The sequence below is a fragment of the Mobula birostris genome, chromosome 4 (genome assembly GCF_030028105.1).
Source record: "Mobula birostris isolate sMobBir1 chromosome 4, sMobBir1.hap1, whole genome shotgun sequence".
NCBI lineage: Eukaryota > Metazoa > Chordata > Chondrichthyes > Myliobatiformes > Myliobatidae > Mobula > Mobula birostris.
This window is the reverse complement of record NC_092373.1, coordinates 133631361-133650456: the sequence shown is the minus strand read 5'-3', so window position 1 is coordinate 133650456 and position 19096 is coordinate 133631361. Positions and strand designations below refer to the sequence as shown.

The 19096-nt window shown below is 41.2% G+C and overlaps 1 protein-coding gene across 3 annotated transcripts in view; it reads left to right on the top strand.

Moving 5' to 3' along the window:
• Window positions 1-19096, top strand: part of sh3d19 (SH3 domain containing 19) — a 136115-nt gene that overhangs the window by 40487 nt on the left and 76532 nt on the right. For all 3 annotated transcript variants that reach the window (XM_072256053.1, XM_072256054.1, XM_072256055.1), the window contains exon 3: window positions 1771-1816. In XM_072256053.1, coding sequence (XP_072112154.1) covers window positions 1771-1816 — 46 coding nt within the window. The remainder of the gene's footprint in view (window positions 1-1770; window positions 1817-19096) is intronic.

Genomic DNA, 19096 nt, shown 5'->3' with positions numbered 1-19096 from the left:
TGACTGACTGACTAAGGCCTCCATCGATCAGAGTTAACCATGGATATTGGATATCCTAGCTGTCTAGATGCGCAAGGCTGGGCAGTAAAATATGGAGAGCAAGATGTTGCCCAAGTAGCAAGCTCCCCCTCTCCGTGCAACTGATGAACCCAAAGGAACGGCAGAGGCCAATACAGTTTGGTACCAGCAGTGTTGCAGGAGTTGCTGGTCAGCGTTGAACTCAATGTAGAACTGCGTTAGGGACTCCGGCTCTGAATTTTTCCCTTGGGGTTTACTTCCGAAGCCTTCCTGATGAGTGGGGAAGCTGCAAGTCAGCAGAGGTTTGAGATCAGAGTTTTCCTTCTCTTAGATGAGCTGCCAACCATGGCTGACGAGCCCCATCTGTCCGAATCGACTGGTTTTAAGGCACCAGTAACCCGCCTTTGCTCCTTCTCCTGTTAGTAGGAACGGATCCGCTGGGCTTAGTAGCTAAGACACATGTGAACGCTTGCGTACCGTGAGTTACTAAGAACAAACCATATTCTGGAAGAATTAAAACTAGGACTTTTATTAGCAACAGCAACCATGTTTTTAACATACAAGTTTCTAGATCGTTCTGTCATTTATGCGCATGCTCTGAACTCTGTCCAATCAGGTTCTTACATGTGACACGTGATATCATCACAAATGCCAGGAAACGGACTTGGTTGTCAAAGGCAATTTGAGGTGCACGCCATTGGAAGCATTTAATAAGTAGTGGGAGCTTGTCTCCATTACTCCCCTGAGCTATAACAACCTTAAAGAATCACAGTACCACAATAGATTATGTTATAAATTTTCCTTGTGAGACATCATAATATGAATAGAACATGGAACAGGCCCTTCAGCCCATCATGTCTGCACTGGTCATCATGTCGATTTAAACTGCACTTCTGCTTGCACGTGGTTGTATTCCAATACATTGCACTTATCTAAATACCTATTTTTGTAACTTTCTCAAGACACCAGAATTCCTGAACACTTCATGATGCAATTCCCAACATTTTGTCACCAGAAGAAGAATGCTTGCTGTTTAGACAGTCAGATGAAGAGGCAGAAAACTGAGGGATGTAGATCAGTAGATGTGCAATTTAACCTAGCATCATGGTCCATCGTGTATTAAGTCATGTTTGAAAATGAAGTTGTGAAGTAGAGTAGCTTCAGCGTCTGAAAATATTTGGAAACCTCTGAGCAATGTGTTTCTAATACAACAGGAAGAAAGAAATAATAATTTATCAAATGCAAACTCTGAACATTTCAAAATTTTCTATTTTTAACTTTGTGTTTGAATGTGGAATTGTAAAATAACTCTGGTAAGATTTGAATTTGAGTGATAATCTAAAACAGGTAGTAGCATATCAGATGTTCTTTTTAAAAATTTCTTGGTTTCAAAATCTATTTGTGTCTTTGAACAACTTTCAAGAAATCCAAGCAATAGAAATAATTTTGAATTCAGCCACTCTGGTTAAGGGCCTTCGACCTGAAACAATAACTTATTTCACACAAAGAAATCAGTTCAACATTAATGTAAATATGCTGAGTTTTTGTAAAGCTGCAAAGCGACAATACACAAGTATGACACCTGTGGGTTTTGCAGTCCACGCTCTATTACAATAAATTAATAAAGGTGTTCCTTCAGTTTTCACACACGATTCCTCACAGCTCATCATATTCAATGAACTGTGTGATCAGAACAGCATAAATCGCCTGAATCCAAAATAATCCAAAATAATTTTTTGTTTCGGTTTGCAGATCGTTCTGATAGAAATAAACCAGACCAGGTATCCCGCAGTTCCAGGTAAGGACAAAATAACTCTTTGGAATGAATGAGAACTATGCTACAGACTCTTTCTGGTATCCATGATCTCCTTGGAGATCATATGAGGAAAATAGCAGTGCAATAATGGTTAATGCAAGCAATGTGAGTCTGGGGAAATCAAATCCAAATGGACTTTGTTTTGATTTTGTATTGGCTGTGGTGTAGTAGATGCCAAATTGGAACTGTTTATCCTTCAAAATATTTGTAAAATGTATTGCATACTTATTTTGCATGGTTAAGCAAAGAATGTACAGTGAAAACTTTTAGTAAGAAATACTTCAGATTTAGCACCAGAGTAGTAGCGAATTGTTTGATAAATGGATCTGAAGTACAGTTGATGTAGATTTAGTTTTGAACTGGATAGATGTGCATTATATTGAATTTTTCAAATGTGTATTCTCTGTGCCATCATATTGCTTAAAAAAAAATTATTTTCTGTTTTTTGTTTCTGATGATCCAGAGGCACTAAGTATGAATAGGTTTTCAGCAGCCACATAGAACAAGAGCATTGATTTCTCATCTTGTCCTGACCAGCTCTTGAACATTTGACAAGAGTGACTGTTAAGTGAGCCTAAAAAAAGAAAAATAGGTGACCTGAAATTCTGAACACAAGATTGAATCTGTAAGGCTGCTTTTTGCCCAGGCAAAAGATGGAGTGCTGTTCTGTAACCATTTGCTGTGTTTTGTTAACAAGTGAGTAAGGAGCCAAGACCACATTAGTCCAATGAGTCAGAATGCGAGTTGGAGAATTGTTGTGACATTTAATTGGAAGTTTGGGGTCGGCTCTGCACACTAAATGAGACATCTGCCAAAGCAGTCACCCAAAGCGCGTTTGACTTCACTGTTTGGGGTCTGTGTTGTGAAGTTATTGGATAATGCCACTGGGACTGATTTGTGGAAATGTACACAGTCATGATATTTCTTGTAGTATTGTATTTTACCTTGGTGATGGATTAAAAATATGCACATCTGCTCAATTTTATAAGGTGCCCATTTAACGTTTCATTCATTCAGCACTTTTGTTGATGGCAATGCTCCACAAAACCTGATTTGTTTACCGAGTGGTGCCCATGCACACTGAAGCCTCTGTTCCGAGGAAAAATTGTCTAAACAAAATGTGCACACATATCTGTGCCAACACTTCAGGACATTTTTTGAGAATCCTTTAACTGCGATGAAGTGTTTCAGTTATTAATTGATCAAGTTAGTTGGATGGAGGCAGTCCAATGAAGTCTGTCCTTCTAGTGGAGGAAAGTAATGACTACAACCACTTTTAAATTTTGGCAGCATCATTGGAAAGACTGAATAAGAAATTTTGGCTCTGAATCTTCGCTCAGATAAATAACATTTGATAAAATAAGCAGGGAAGGGAATATAACACTGTGACGCACATTGGAAAAAATAAATACAATGAAAAATACTGTGTTAGGTGAGAAGTGCTTGGTTAAACAGTCAAAGAAAGACATCAAAGTGTAGAAGGCCTTAATGAGACGCAGCATGTTTGAATAGCTGAAGGCATGGTGAAGGGGCATGTGCAGCTGCTGGTCGAATTAAAAACTGGACATGCTTCACTGCCAAGTGAATCTCATACCCAGGCAACAAAAAGTCTTCTGGAGAAACTCAACAGGTTGAGCAGCGTTTGGAGTGGAAAGGAATTGTCAACATTTTAGGTTGAAATCCTGCATGAGGATGGTGCAAGCAGCAGATTGTTTGTTGCTCCAGATTCCAGCATCTGCAGTCTCCTGTGTTTCCGCAGTACATGAGCAGAGCTTGCTGGCAGCATATTTCTAGTGCTCTAGCCTTGAATTTTAAGATTTAATAATTGGAAAATTTTGAAATAGACTGCATGCTAATCAGCAGCTGAATAGGTTATTGTTTTGGTGCTTAGTCTTTTATCAGAACAATTATTTCAATTGTGGATCATGTTTACCTCTTGTAACAATCTGTTAATTAAAATAGTTGTTGAAATTAAATGCCTGCAAAGCTGGAGATCGCAGAGTAAGTTAGATACAGTTCCTTGTGTCTGTTTTAAAAAGTAAGTGGACCTTTTCAGAACTTGTCTGTGGAGCGAGAGATTGCTTGAGTTAATAGTAACTTAGCAAGGGCCAATAAAAAGAAGCGAGGTTTAAATGGAGCGGCCATTGTTGGAGCAGGCCAGTGTTAGAGTGGTTAGGCTTTGGTTCAGCAGGCTTGGGCGAGAACGGACGCAGGTGAGCACATAAGTTTGAGAAGTTGGAGGTATAACAACTGCAGGCAGGGAGGGAGTTCAGGCAGTAGAATGCTCCCCTTGGGAGATGTGGGATTTCAGGGTACTGAATGGCCTCCCTGATGACTGCAGGAAGTGCACCAACTTCAGCTCCTAACTGACAAGGTCAAGAAATTGGAGCTGGAGTGGAATGTACTGAAGACAATTGGGGAGGCCAAGAACCACATAGCTGAGACTTCTGCTGAGGTAGTCACACCCAAAGTGCGGGCTTCAGATAGGAGATGGTGACCAGTGGGAGAAGTAAGGGGAGTGATCAGTCAGTGTAGGGTTCCCCTGTGGCCATTCCCCTCAGCAATAAATATACCCCTTTGAATACTGGTGGGGGGGGGGGATGTCTGATCTGGGCACAGCAGCAGCAGCCACGCCATAGGGGCTGTGACTGGCTCTGAGACTTAGAAGGGAAAAGTAAACTCGGGCAGAGTGATAGTGATAGGAGACTCAATAGTTAGGGGATGGACAGGATGGTCAAACAGAAGCCACATAATTTTCGTGAGATATTTTATTGTTGTACTCAAATCCTGCTGTAATAAGGGTAATAATATTGTTTTCCATTTTAATTACATGCAAAAGAAAAGCTGGAATGATGTGTTGCCTCCCAGGTGCTAGGGTCCAGAATGTCTCAGGGTGATTGCAGAAGATTTTCAGGAGGGAGGGTGAGCACCCGCAGGTAGAAAGGGGGAAGAGGTCCTGCGCAGTGAGTGTAGGGAGTTAGGGAAGACTCTGAAGAGAGGACCTCCTAGGTAGTCATCTCTAGATCACACCCAGTACCATGTGCTGGTCAGGGCAGAAGTAGGATGGTAAGTGGTGCAGAGGTCAGGGTTTTAGACTGCTGGATCATCAGGATCTCCTCTGGGAGATGTGTGACTTGTACAAAATGGACAGGGTACTTCTGAACCCAAGGGCAACCAATAACCTTTTGCGCAGGTTTGCTAAAGCTTTTGGGGAGGTTTTAAACTAATTTGGCAGGGAAATAGGAACCAGATTGATAGGACTGAGGATGGGACAGTCGGTATACAAGTCGATGCATTGTGCAGTGAGGCTGTTAGGAAAGACAGGCAAAAGATAGGGCAAAATTGCAGTCAATGGGATGAGTTGAAGTGTAACATGGGGGCAAAATTGCAAACCGCGATGAATGCAGGAAGGAGGTGTTATATTTAAAGGCACACAGCATACAGAATAAGGTAGATGATCTTGTAGTGCCATTAGAGATTGGGAGATGTGATGTGGGCATCACTGAGTCATGGGTGGAAGAAGCTGATGTTTGGGAGCTTATCATCCAAGAATACACATTATATTGAAAGGACAGGCAGGTAGGCAATGGGGATGGGGTGGCTCCATTGGTATAAAATGAAATCAAATGCTTAAAAAGAGGTGACATAGGATCGGAAGATGTAGAATCTTTGTGGGTAGAGTTAAGAAACTGCATGGGTAAATAGACCCTGATGTGAATTATATACATCCCCCAAACAGTAGCCAGGATGTGGGATATGAATTTCAATGGAAAATAGAAAAGACTGTAATAAGGGTAATGTTACAATAGTCATGGGGGATTTGAATATTGAGATAAATTAGGAAAGTCAGATTGGTGCTGAATCCCAATGCCTATGAGATAGCCTTTTTGAGCAGCTTGTGGTTGAGCCCACTAAGGGAAAGGCAATTCTGGATTGGGTGGTGTATTCCCACCGCTACTTGTCAGAAGTCTATACGTTCTCCCCGTGGCTGCATGGGTATTCTTTGGGTGTTCCTGTTTCCTCGCACAGTTCAAAGACATGCCAGTTGGGAGGGTAATTGGTCATTGTAAGTTGTCCAGTGATTAGGCAAGGGTTAAATCTGGGAGTGCTGGGCAGCATGGCTCGAAGGGCAGAAGAGCCTATTCCATGCTGCATCTCAATAAATAAATAACCAGATTTGATTAGGGAGCTTACGGTGAAGGAACCATGAGGCAGCAGTGATCATAATATGATCGAATTCACCCTGCACTTTGAGAGAGAGAACAGAAAGTCAGATGTATCGGTATTACAGTGGAGTAAAGAGAATTACAGAGGATGAGAGAGGAGCTGGCCAACGTTGATTGGAAGGAGACACTAGCAGGGATGGTATCAGGGCAGCAATGGCTGGAGTTTCTGGGGGCAATTCGGAAGGCCCAGGATAGATACATCCTAAAGATGAAGTATTCTAAAGGGAGCTGGGGTAACAGTGGCTGACAAGGGAAGTCAAGGACAGCATAAAAGCAAAATAGAAGACTTATAATATTGCAAAAATAGTGGGAAGTAGAGAATTGTGAAGCAATTAAAAACCAACAGAAAGCAACATGAGGAGAGAAAAGATGAAAATTTAAGGTAGACAAGCTGATAGAGAATACTGTAGGATTTTTCAGATATATATAAAAAGAGAGGTGAGAGTGGTGACTGGACCACTGGAAAATGATGCTGCAAAGGTAGTAATGGGGACAAAGGAATGTCGGACAAATTTATTAAGTATTTTGCATCAGTCTTCACCGTGGAAGACACTTGCAATGTGCCTGAAATTGGGGTGTCGGGGGGGGGGAGGGGTGTGGAGGTGCAGAAGTGAGTGTAGTTGTTATTACTAAGGAGAGTGCGCTTGAGAAGCAGAAAGGTCTGAAGGTAGTTGAGTCATCTGGACCAGATTGTCTATACACCAGGGCTCTGAAAGAGGTGGCTGGAGATTGTGGAGGCATTAGTAATCACTAGATTTTGGAATGATTCCAGAGGACTGGTGTCACTCCACCCGTTAAGAAGGGAGTGAGGCAGAACCAAGGAAATTATAGCCATTTAGCCAGATTTGAGTAGTTGGAAAGATGTTGTAGTCGATTATTAAGGATGAGGTCTTGGGGTACTCAGAGGAGCATGATGAAATAGGCCAAAGTCAGCACAGTTTCTTAGGGGGAAACATTGCCTAACAAATCTGTTGAATTCTTTGAGGAAATAACAGGCAGGATAGAAAAGGAAAATCAGTGGATGTTGTTGACTTGGATTTCAGAAGGGCTTTGACAAGGTGCCATACACGAGGCTGCTTAACAAGATAAGAGCCCATGGTATTACAGGAAAGATACTAGCATGGATAGAAGGTAGAAGATTGACTGACTGGCAGGAGGTAAAGAGTCAGAATAAAAGGGACCTTTTCTGGTTGGCTGTTGGTGACTAGCAGTGTTCTGCAGGGCTTGACATACCCTTTTCATATGATAGATCAAGAACTTGGATGACGGAACTGATGTCTTTGTGGCCAGGTTTGCGCACAATACGAAGATAGGCATAGGGACAGGTGGTGTTAGCATTCACAATATTAGCATTCATTTCGAGAGAACTAGAATATAAGAGCAAGGATGTACTGCTGAGGCTTTATAAGGCATTAGTCAGACCGCACTTGAAATACTGTGAGCAGTTTTGGACTTCTTGTCTAAGAAAAGGTGTGCTGGCATTGGAAAGGATCCAGAGGAGGTTCACAAGAATGATTCCAGGAAAGAAAGGGTTAACATATGAAGAGCATTTGGTGCCTTTGGGCCTGTACTCACTGGAGTTTAGAAGATTGCGTGGGGAGCTCAGTGAAACCTAAGGCCTAGATAGGGTGGATGTGGAGAGGATGTTTCCTGTAGTGGGTGAGTCCAGGACCAGAGGGTTGCAGACTCAGATTAGAGAGACATCTGTTTAGAACAGAGATGAGAAGGAATTTATTTTGTCAGAAGGCGGTGTTCCTGTGGAATTCATTGCCATGGATGGTTGTGGAGGCTAACTCATTGATAGGTTCTTGGTTAGTCAGGGCATCAAAGCTTATGTAGAGAAGACAAGAGAATGGAATTGAGTGGGATAATAAATCAGCCATGATGGAATGGTGGAGCAGACTAGATGGGCCAATTGGCCTAATTCTGCTGCTCGGTCTTATAGTCTTATGGTCTAATGTGTATGGGGACATCCTAATATCGTACACGTCTCTAGTTCTTTCTGAAAACTGTTAACAGTTAAATAACAATGGTCGCAATGGTCTTTCTTGACAGTGGCTGCCAATGAGATTGGGATGGTGAGCTACACTTGTAAGTCTAGACTGAGTTGGTTGCTTTTGGAATTATAGTGGTAAATTTCAGAAGATTTTAATAAACTAGTTACCAGGAGGCATAGTAGATTTGATTTGCTGTTAAAGAAGCAATTCTATAAAGTTGTAGTAAAACCTCGAAAGTCGGTCTGTAATTCAGTTTCAAAAACTCTCCAGGATTGAGATCTGCAGGCTAGAGAGAATTTTTTTTTTCCCTTCATGTAGGACACACTGTAAAAGGAAGCCCATTTTGTCCCATCAAGTCTGTACCGGTTCATAAAGCAATGTAAAGCATTCTAATTCACATTGTAATCTGTTCTCCCCACGTTCCCAGAAACACCCCCAAAATCCTACAGCCTTGTACATTGTAGAGGCCAGTTTGCACGTGGGTAGGACGTGGAAGGAAACGAGCACCTGGAAGGAACACAGGGAGAATGTGCAAACTCCACACAGACAACGTTGACGGTCAGGACTGAATCTGAATCACTGGAGATGTACAGCTCTCCTGCCCAAACTAAACTTGCATCCAAATGCTGGAAAATGCACCAGTTATTTCATGAGTCAAAATGTGAAGTTGAGGGGGGTTCAAGATCATGGTATACAATGACTGTCAAGTCTTCTGTGCACATATCATTGTATTCAGTCATTGATTTCTATGTTTCATTTCTACAAAATGATTCTTGAGGGATGTTTTTAGCTTCAAAAGAATAATGATTTCTACTGTACATCCATGCAACATTAGTTTGATAAGCTGTTATCCTGTTACATTTTTAATCTGCTTGTGTTCAGAGTCCTTTCTGATCTTTAGACTCTCAAGTCTTTTCTCAGTTGTTACATTTCTTACTATGATGTTATGTAAAGACAAACAACTGTGTTAGAATAAAACCAGCCAAAACCCTTATACCAATTGCTGTTTGACCAGTACTTGCTTTACTTCTGTTGCACCAGTTAGTACTGAAAGACCAGCTCTGGTACTAGTTCCAAATTCAATGATGCTAGATAATTATAATTTTTTTCTGCGCAGTTCTTTGTTACCTTAGTTCTTTTCAGGAATTGTTTCTTTGAAACTCAACACAAGCAAAAATGTCACTCAGCTCTTGTTTGCAGATGCAGATATCATCCTTTTAAAAACAAGGCACATTTTCTCTTATCAATTTTTAAGAAATCTACTAGGTAACAAACTTGATAATAAAGTCCTAGAGTCCTGGAAAAGTACAGCACAGAAGTGGGTCCAAACCATTAAACACTACCTACTCCCATCAACCTGCACCGAGACTATAGCCCTCCATACCCCTACCATCCATGTACCTCTCCAAGCTTCTCTTAAACGTTGAAATCAAACTTGCACTGCCAGCTCGTCCTACACTCTCACAACCCTCTGAGTGAACATAATCTGAAATTTATTTTATTAGATATCGATGGTGATAGTTATGAAAAAAGTAATTGCCAATTGTCAATTCAGCTGTGTTTTTTAATAATCTTGTTATACGTTTGTCACCAGTGCTGCAAGCAAAGTTTTTTTTAATCCTTACTAGTGCTAGGTCGGAGATTGGAACCTTACTAAACTGTAGGAATCATGGTCCCATGATTAACATATTTGGAGCTACAACCATTTAGGCACTTGATCTGTATTCATCAATGTCATTTCTTAAAGGCCTGAAAAACTTGAATTAGTGTAACACAATTCTCATTTATTAGTGTACAAAGCTTCACTCTTCTTTCTTTAAAATAAACAGTAAAAAACAAAACTGATTATGGAAAATATATTTTTACACTGTCAAAGGGTTATTATTTAATATCTTGAATGTTTAATATAATTGTTATGTGGAGAGTTAAGTGTTAATTGTTCTTGGACAGTGATCAATGGTAGGATAATGGGCTTCTAGTCCAATACAGCTTGCTATGTATACCAGATGTGTAAAGCATGCAAGTAATGGCCTTAAAACACAAAGCCAAAGAAAAGACATTCCACTTAAAATAAGATATTTTTTGCAGATAGAAATTATGGAGAGATTTTTGTTGTGCAATTCTCATTTCATATATAGAAGGGAAAAGATTAGTTATTGGTGTAATAATCTCCTTTCTCCATTCATTCATGGAGAAATTTGCAATTGCACTTAGTGTGCAGAATGACCTGATTCCACAGACATTTAGGAAAGGAGACCACTTCCTCTGACTTCTTTCTCAAGCTGATGGAAGTTTGTTTGACAATGAAATTCCCTGAAGGTAAAATTGTAAAAAATGTATATATGTATTTTAGTTAATGAGAGTTGCATAACTGTTTTCTTGGATATTTGTTGCTTCTGTTCAGACAAGATGGGGATTCTTTTCCCTTTGCTGTGTATTTCTCTGCAGCTGTTATCATTCATCCAGGCATGGGTTGAAATGAGGCATGTTTCTTAAAAGGGCCTGATCACAGAAAGAGATCTCTGATACTAAAGTGCCCTAACTACAGTGCTTTTTTTTAAATTGCCAAAATATATTTGTGGTGGGAACTTGGATTGGAATAACCAATTGAGGCTGGGTTTTTAAACTTGAAACTGGATTTCAGTCAAGATTAGAATTGTCATCAACCGTTAGAAATTAAAAGTAAAATAAATAATTGTAAAAGTGATTGCTGTGCATGAAATAGTAAACAATTCCAGAAAGAAAATCTGGGCAACAATTAAAACGAGTGATTTGATAGGAGATTCTTATTTTGTTTAACAGTATTCTCCTGAACCTAAGGCATCTTGTCCCATGGGCATCAGCAGCTCTCTGGCATCACACCCAAACCTGTTTAGTAATCATCAATCACCATCAAGGCTTTCCTGTTTTTTCTAGTCTTTCTTTTCACTCACAACACACAAACTCTTATGGCATCACTTTGTGCAGTCTCTCGCCCACCGTTATTGGAGAAGCCTAAGGCCAATTATTGAAGGTTATTGGAGAAGCCTAGGGCCTATTATTGAAGGTTGAGGATCTTGATGCAGAAAGAAGCAGCTTGATTTTATTTTTGTATTGGATCCATCTGATATCATTACCTCGTTTTTTTTCATGCTGCTCCCATAAATACTTATGATTTTTACCGTTTTTACTTCAGATTTAGTGATAGGTACTTTAATAGATAATTTAACTTGCACTCTTACCCTTTATGCTCCCAGTGTGGCTCTGGTTTGCTTAATAGCACTCCAGGTTTTGAGGCAGAATGTTCTCGGTTCACATCCTTTTCCAAAGACTTTGAGACACAACAATGCAATATGTCAGAAACGCTATGTTATCAGTGAGTTATACCTTAATCCACACTCTACAAGCAGATTATTTGTTCATAATCATACAGCTATTTTTTGAAGATTACTTTAAGTAAATTTGCTGCATTAGAGCAGTGTACATGCTTTAAGGGAACAGCACTGAATAATCATTTCAATCCCTTGAAGGGAGTGTGAAAGACTTGCACTTCAGCAATACATGATACACTCACGCTTGTGTAGCCTGTTTCTGCTCCAGCTCTATCCACAAGTTTGCAGGTGATGCCTCGATTTGTGGGCTAAATCTCATATAACAATGAGTTGGGATATAGTAGGGAGATTTAGAGCTATGGTGTTAAAACAACAACCTTCCCCACATTGCCAGCAAATTAAAAGAGCTGCTTGTAGACTTCAGGAAAGCGGTCTATCCACATGATCCTGTTTATATCAATGGTGCTAGGCTGGAGATGGTTGAAAGCTTCAGGTTCCTGCAGATAAGCATCACCGATAGCCTGTCCTGGTCCACAAAGACACCGTGGTCAAGAGAGCGCACCAGCAGCTCTCCTTCCTCAGGATGCTAAATAAATTTGGCATGTCCCTGTGAAACCTGCAATAGATGCACTGCAGAAAGCATTGTATTTGGGTGCATGGTGACTTGGTATGGCAACTGCTCTGCTGAAAGCTACAGAGTTGTGGTCGCAGTTCAGCACATCACAGAAATTGGCCTGCCCTCCATAACCTCTGTCTACGCTTCTTGCTGTCTTAGTAAAGCAGCTAGCATAATGTCACCCCAGATATTCTCTTTGTTCCCTTCCCCCCATGCCACCAGGCTCAAGGACAGCTTTTATCCCACTGTTATAAGATTATGTAATGGTTCCCTGCAATAAAATAGACTCTTGGCCTCAGGATCTACCTCACCATAGCCTTGTACCTTATTGTCTGCCTGCACTGTGGTTCTCTGTAACTGTAATACTTTATTCTGCACTCTGTTACTCTATCGTGTACAACCGCAGTTGAAACGGAATTGCTCTGTGTGAACAGTATGCAAGACAAGCTTTTCACTGTAACTTGGTGCATGTGACAATAATAAGCCAATTTGCCAAGTCCTTATTTTCATTTTTTTAGTTGTATTTCAGAATTATGCTTACAGTTCTTGCTCTGATCTTGGCAATCTCAGCTGTCTGGCCAATGATCACAAAACCATTTTGCTTTCTTGTTTCGAATGTGATTTCAACTATCTGGTTTACTGCTGGTCAAAATACAGGCTTGCCTCTAATAACAAGTTGTTGCTGTTTCTGAAGTTCAACCAGCCTATGCTTGCGTTACCAAGACCGTCCGTCAGTTCACATTATTTGTAGTTGAATTTTTGATTTTGTGTTTTTATCGATTTGAAGCTAGTGCTAGCTGTGAGTTGCCTAATGAAAGCAGTCATTTGGTTGTGTTTACCTTTGTGGTTGGAAATGTTGACTGACGTATTCTGCTGTTTTTCAGTAGTGTGTAAATATGCCTAATTCCCCAGTTTTGGTTTGGTTTGTTTAGCCTGTAAGGTTCCAGGTTTCATTTCAGTTATTAGGACAAAGAGCCACACAGAAGATGCTGTTTGGCCCGTTGTATCTGTGCCAGCTCAGATCACTTACGGAGTCATAGTCATAGTGAGATATCGCATTGAAAGAGGTCCTTCAGCCCTCTGACTCCTTACTAACCCATTTACACAAATTCTGCATTAGTACCACATTTTGCTCTTCTCTCCTTCAATTCTGCTCAGAGTCTACTGTTCACTTACATATTTGGAGCAACTTATAGTTATGAGTTAACCTACCAATGCCCTTGTTTATGGGAAGTGGGGGGAAACTGGAGCACCCAGATTCAACCCACAGCAAGAAAATGCCAATGCCATGCAGACGGCACCTGAGGACACAATTTAACCCAGGTTTCCAGCGCAGTGAGGTGATGGGTCTATTTGCTGTGCATTGTGCCATCTCTACCTTGAGCAAGTACATCGCCCGTTGGTTAACCTAACCCAGCAGTGACTGCACTCAGATGATACATCAGTATTCATTTTTGTACACTCTAAGGGTAGCGTGGACTCTAGAGTATATTCTGTGCAACATTTTGTTGTCTCAAAATGGCCGAGTAACACCTGCACTGACAGAGCTGTCTATGACCTGCAAGACATTGTGGGTCATCAGCAGCGGAGATGTATTCTGCCACATTCTTACCACCTCACAGTCCAGCATCTCCCTCGCTCTCCTTTAAAGCAAGGCTTCAACCACGGTACAAGGAGCACCTCCGGGCACATGTGAAGAATGTTGTTCATCTGTTGAAGCTATGGATTGTGTGCTAAACAGAAGATGTAGCATGATATAGATAGCTAAGGAACTTTGCACCCAATGTCCTGGTGATGGACATGTAAGAAAATATTCATTATGGAGTTTTCTAGAACATCCCCGTCCATTGCGATGTCAAAGCCCCACACGTGAATGCAAAAGGGATTTCATCAGGTCCCACTTACTTTCTGCCTGCTGTTCCACGAGTCCATTCTTGGTCACCTCCAAAGCTGGTGGATCTCCTAATTCAAATCAAACTGTTTTTTGTTCAGTGAGGCCACTGGGTGGTTATTTGTATTTGATTCAAGAATGAAAGATCACAAAATGTTCTTTCCAGCTTTCTAATGTGCTCAGTTTGGAGGGTGGCATAGTAACTGGACACAGGACTGGATGGGTACGGATGCTTTTGACTAGTAAACTCTTAAATCAAAACAAATGACTTGGATATAACTAAAATCAAGAGCTGATAGTCCTGTTGATTTGTTTCTCCACCATATCTTCTATTTTTGTCAGAGTTGTTGCATTATAAATTTAGATTTACAGCATTCTGCAACTGTGACGACAGAGGAGGTATTGTTCGGTTTGACAAGTGCTCAATAGGCCACAAACTGTACTTGAATTTGATTATTATTTGCATCAAACTATTCCACATTTCATCAAGATGTGACACCAAGGGCTCCTTCATCTGTCAGCTGCAGTGACATTGGAAAGCTACCCAACCTTTCACTGACAGTTTCTTGGTGTTCACCTGGTGGAGAACCTCACCTGGTCCCTCAACACCAGCTCCATAGCAAAGAAAGCCCAGCAGCGTCTCTACTTTCTGCGAAGGCTGAGAAAAGACCATCTCCCACCTCCCATCCTCACCACATTCTACAGAGGTTGTATTGAGAGCATCCTGAGCAGCTGCATCACTGCCTGGTTCGGAAATTGCTCCATCTCGGATCGCAAGACCCTGCAGCGGATAGTGAGGTCAGCTGAGAAGATCATTGGGGTCTCTCTTCCTGCCATTACAGACATTTGCACCACACGCTGCATCTGCAAAGCAAACAGCATTAATGAAGGACCCCACGCACCCCTCATACAAACTCTTCTCCCTCCTGCCATCTGGCAAAAGGCACCGAAGCATTCGGGCTCTCATGACCAGACTACGTAACAGTTTCTTCCCCCAAGCCATCAGACTCCTCAATACCCAGAGCCTGGACTGACAGTAACCTACTATACCCTCTACTGTGCCTATTGTCTTGTTTATTATTTATTGTAATGCCTGCACTGTTTTGTGCACTTTGTGCAATCCTGGGTAGGTCTGTAGTCTAGTGTAATTTTTGTGTTGTTTTACATAGTTCAGTGTAATTTTTGTATTGTTTCATGTAGCACCATGGTCCTGAAAAATGTCTCATTTTTGCTGTGTACTGTACCAGCAGTTATGGTTGAAATGACAATAAAAAGTGACTTGGCTTGACAGTTTCACTCACTCTTGCATTGACAGAGTTCCATTGTACTGCATTCTCCCCTTCACCAGTCAAACTTTAAAGACATCAAAACAACTTTGGGGCAAGTAAGTGTGATCCCAAGAGAGTGAAGCTGTTGCAGCTGTTTATTCTCTGGCATTTTTTTGCTATTTATCAGGTCAGGAGTTCCCATCTGCTTATGCAGATAGGTAAACTCCGGTCCTGCATAGTTGCAGTTTGAGGCAGTTTCCTTATTCACCAGCATGTTACAGTATGCAAGGAGCTGAATAAGAAGACAGGATTTCTTAGCGTTCTCATGAAAGATTAATTCAAATATTGATTAAAATTCCTTTGACTTCTAAAGCCCAAGGAAGCAGGTGGCTTTGCCCTACCGAACGTTAAAATGTATTACTGGGCTGCCCACCTATCCATTCTTGCATGGTGGAAAAAAGGCCCACCCTCTACCTCAGACTTGTGCCCAGCATGGTTACTCATGAGCGAATGCTTTGTAAGAAGACTTCCTTACCAGCTCTCCTTGATAGCCCCACTGTAGTTAATAAGTCACATTTTAGTAACAGCTTCGTGGTTGGCAGCACCATAAGAATTTGGAAGCAGATTCAACTACACATTAAGGCCCCAAAAACTTACATTGACACTCCAATTTGTGACAATCATTCCTTTTTGCCTGGTCTGAATGATACTGTTTTTTCTACCTGGAAACAGAGAGGCATCTGTAGTGTAGGTGACCTATATATTAATGGAAACTTTGCCTCATTTGCGTAGTTACAAGCAGTTTACAATATCCTTGCATCTAGCTTTTTTAGATATTTACAAATTCAAGATTATGTTAGGAAATATATACCTAACTTCGAAGTTTTAGACAAATATGAGTCCTTGGAGACAATAAATAAATTTGACCCTGTTACTCGTAGTGCAGTATCCTATTTTTATCAGATCCTACATAATGGAGCTCGGGTGAATGCTGCAGGTCTTAAACAGGCATGGGTGGATGAACTGGGTATAGAACTGACAGAGGAGGTCTGGGATGAGGGTTTAAAGAGTATACATGATTGTTCAGTCAACCTCAGACACAGACTTATACAGTTTAAAACAATACATAGACTCCATTATTCCAAAGAAAAGTTGCACAGTTTCTACTCTGATGTTTCACCAGTTTGTAATAGATGTAAATCTGTGAACAGTAACTTGTCACATTCATTCTGGTCATGTTGTAAGCTTTATGCATACTGGAAAAATATTTTTCACTGTTTCTCTGAGGCTTTTGGGAAGCGGTGGGAACCGGACCTGCTCATAGCCATCCTTGGAGCAACAAGCTCCCTATCTTCAGCCAATAAGATTATGAGAGAAAACTGGCAGGAAACATAAAAACGGACTGTAAAAGCTTTTATAGATATGTGAAAAGGAAAAGACTGGTAAAGACAAATGTAGGTTCCCTGCAGACAGAAATAGGTGAATTGATTATGGGGAGCAAGGACCTGGCAGACCAATTGAATAATTACTTTGGTTCTGTCTTCACTAAGGAGGGCATAAATAATCTTCCAGAAATAGTAGGGGACACAGGGTCCAGTGAGATGGAGGAACTGAGCGAAATACATGTTAGTAGGGAAGTGGTGTTAGGTAAATTGAAGGGATTGAAGGCAGATAAGTCCCCAGGGCCAGATGGTCTGCATCCCAGGGTGCTTAAGGAAGTAGCCCAAGAAATAGTGGATGCATTAGTAATAATTTTTCAAAACTCGTTAGATTCTGGACTAGTTCCTGAGGATTGGAGGGTGGCTAATGTAACTCCACTTTTTAAAAAGGGAGGGAGAGAGAAACGGGGGAATTATAGACCGGTTAGCCTAACATCGGTGGTGGGGAAACTGCTGGAGTCAGTTATCAAGGATGTGATAACAGCACATTTGGAAAGCGGTGAAATGATCAGACAAAGTCAGCATGGATTTGTGAAAGGAAAATCATGTCTGACGAATCTCATAGAATTTTTTGAGGATGTAACTAGTAGGGTGGATAGGGGAGAACCAGTGGATGTGGTATATTTGGATTTTCAAAAGGCTTTTGACAAGGTCCCACACAGGAGATTAGTGTGCAAACTTAAAGCACACGGTATTGGGGGTAAGGTATTGGTGTGGGTGGAGAGTTGGTTAGCAGACAGGAAGCAAAGAGTGGGAATAAACGGGACCTTTTCAGAATGGCAGGCGGTGACTAGTGGGGTACCGCAAGGCTCAGTGCTGGGACCCCAGTTGTTTACAATATATATTAATGACTTGGATGAGGGAATTAAATGCAGCATCTCCAAGTTTGCGGATGACACGAAGCTGGGTGGCAGTGTTAGCTGTGAGGAGGATGCTAAGAGGATGCAGGGTGACTTGGATAGGTTGGGTGAGTGGGCAAATTCATGGCAGATGAAATTTAATGTGGATAAATGTGAAATTATCCACTTTGGTGGCAAAAATAGGAAAACAGATTATTATCTGAATGGTGGCCGATTAGGAAAAGGGGAGGTGCAACGAGACCTGGGTGTCATTATACACCAGTCATTGAAAGTGGGCATGCAGGTACAGCAGGCGGTGAAAAAGGCGAATGGTATGCTAGCATTTATAGCGAGAGGATTCGAGTACAGGAGCAGGGAGGTGCTACTGCAGTTGTACAAGGCCTTGGTGAGACCACACCTGGAGTATTGTGTGCAGTTTTGGTCCCCTAATCTGAGGAAAGACATCCTTGCCATAGAGGGAGTACAAAGAAGGTTCACCAGATTGATTCCTGGGATGGCAGGACTTTCATATGAAGAAAGACTGAATGAACTGGGCTTGTACTCGTTGGAATTTAGAAGATTGAGGGGGGATCTGATTGAAACGTATAAGATCCTAAAGGGATTGGACAGGCTAGATGCAGGAAGATTATTCCCGATGTTGGGGAAGTCCAGAACGAGGGGCCACAATTTGAGGATAGAGGGGAAGCCTTTTAGGACCGAGATTAGGAAAAACTTCTTCACACAGAGAGTGGTGAATCTGTGGAATTCTCTGCCACAGGAAACAGTTGAGGCCAGTTCATTGGCTATATTTAAGAGGGAGTTAGATATGGCCCTTGTGGCTACGGGGGTCAGGGGGTATGGAGGGAAGGCTGGGGCGGGGTTCTGAGTTGAATGATCAGCCATGATCATAATAAATGGCGGTGCAGGCTCAAAGGGCCGAATGGCCACTCCACCTATTTTCTATGTATGTTTCTATGTATAAGTATGAAAAAAAGGCTGTATTGTTTGGCATGGTGATTGCTAAGAAGATAATCCTGCAAATATGGAAAATGGACTCTGTGCCTACGTACAATCTATGGCTGAGAGAACTTTACATTTGGAGAGACTAAGACTATGTAATGAGGACAGATGTGGCATCTTTGAAAGGATATGGGGCCCTGTATTGGAATTTCTTACGGGGTGAGGACTGAGGTTTTTTGGTGTGGTGCACCTCTGCTGTGTATGTTTACTTTTGCCTTTATATTTTTCTCTCTTTTGCTGCTCAATATTTAATTTGATTTTGTTATGGTTGTGTTTTTTGTGGATGTGCTGTTTTTTCTGTTTTTTGTTGTACTAAATTAAAAAAAGATTTCTTCAACGTCTAACAAAGTGCTTCTATCTAATAGCAGCTAAATGGAGTGTTCAAATGATATAAAGTGGCCAACCTGATGATGAAAGTTAATTACTTTAACAAAACAATAATAAATAATCAACAACTGTGAACTTACAAGTAAACAATGAGATCTAGTAATTAGAAATAAAATGAAAAGTCATTGATAAAGCAGCCAAGGAGAGTTGGCTACAGGCTACTATCATAATGCTATGGTGATAATTCTTCAGGAAGCACAGTCGTCTTGCTCTCTGCAAGGTATTTCTCCTACCTTTGGAGTGTTTACCCCTTGATGTCCATTGTCTT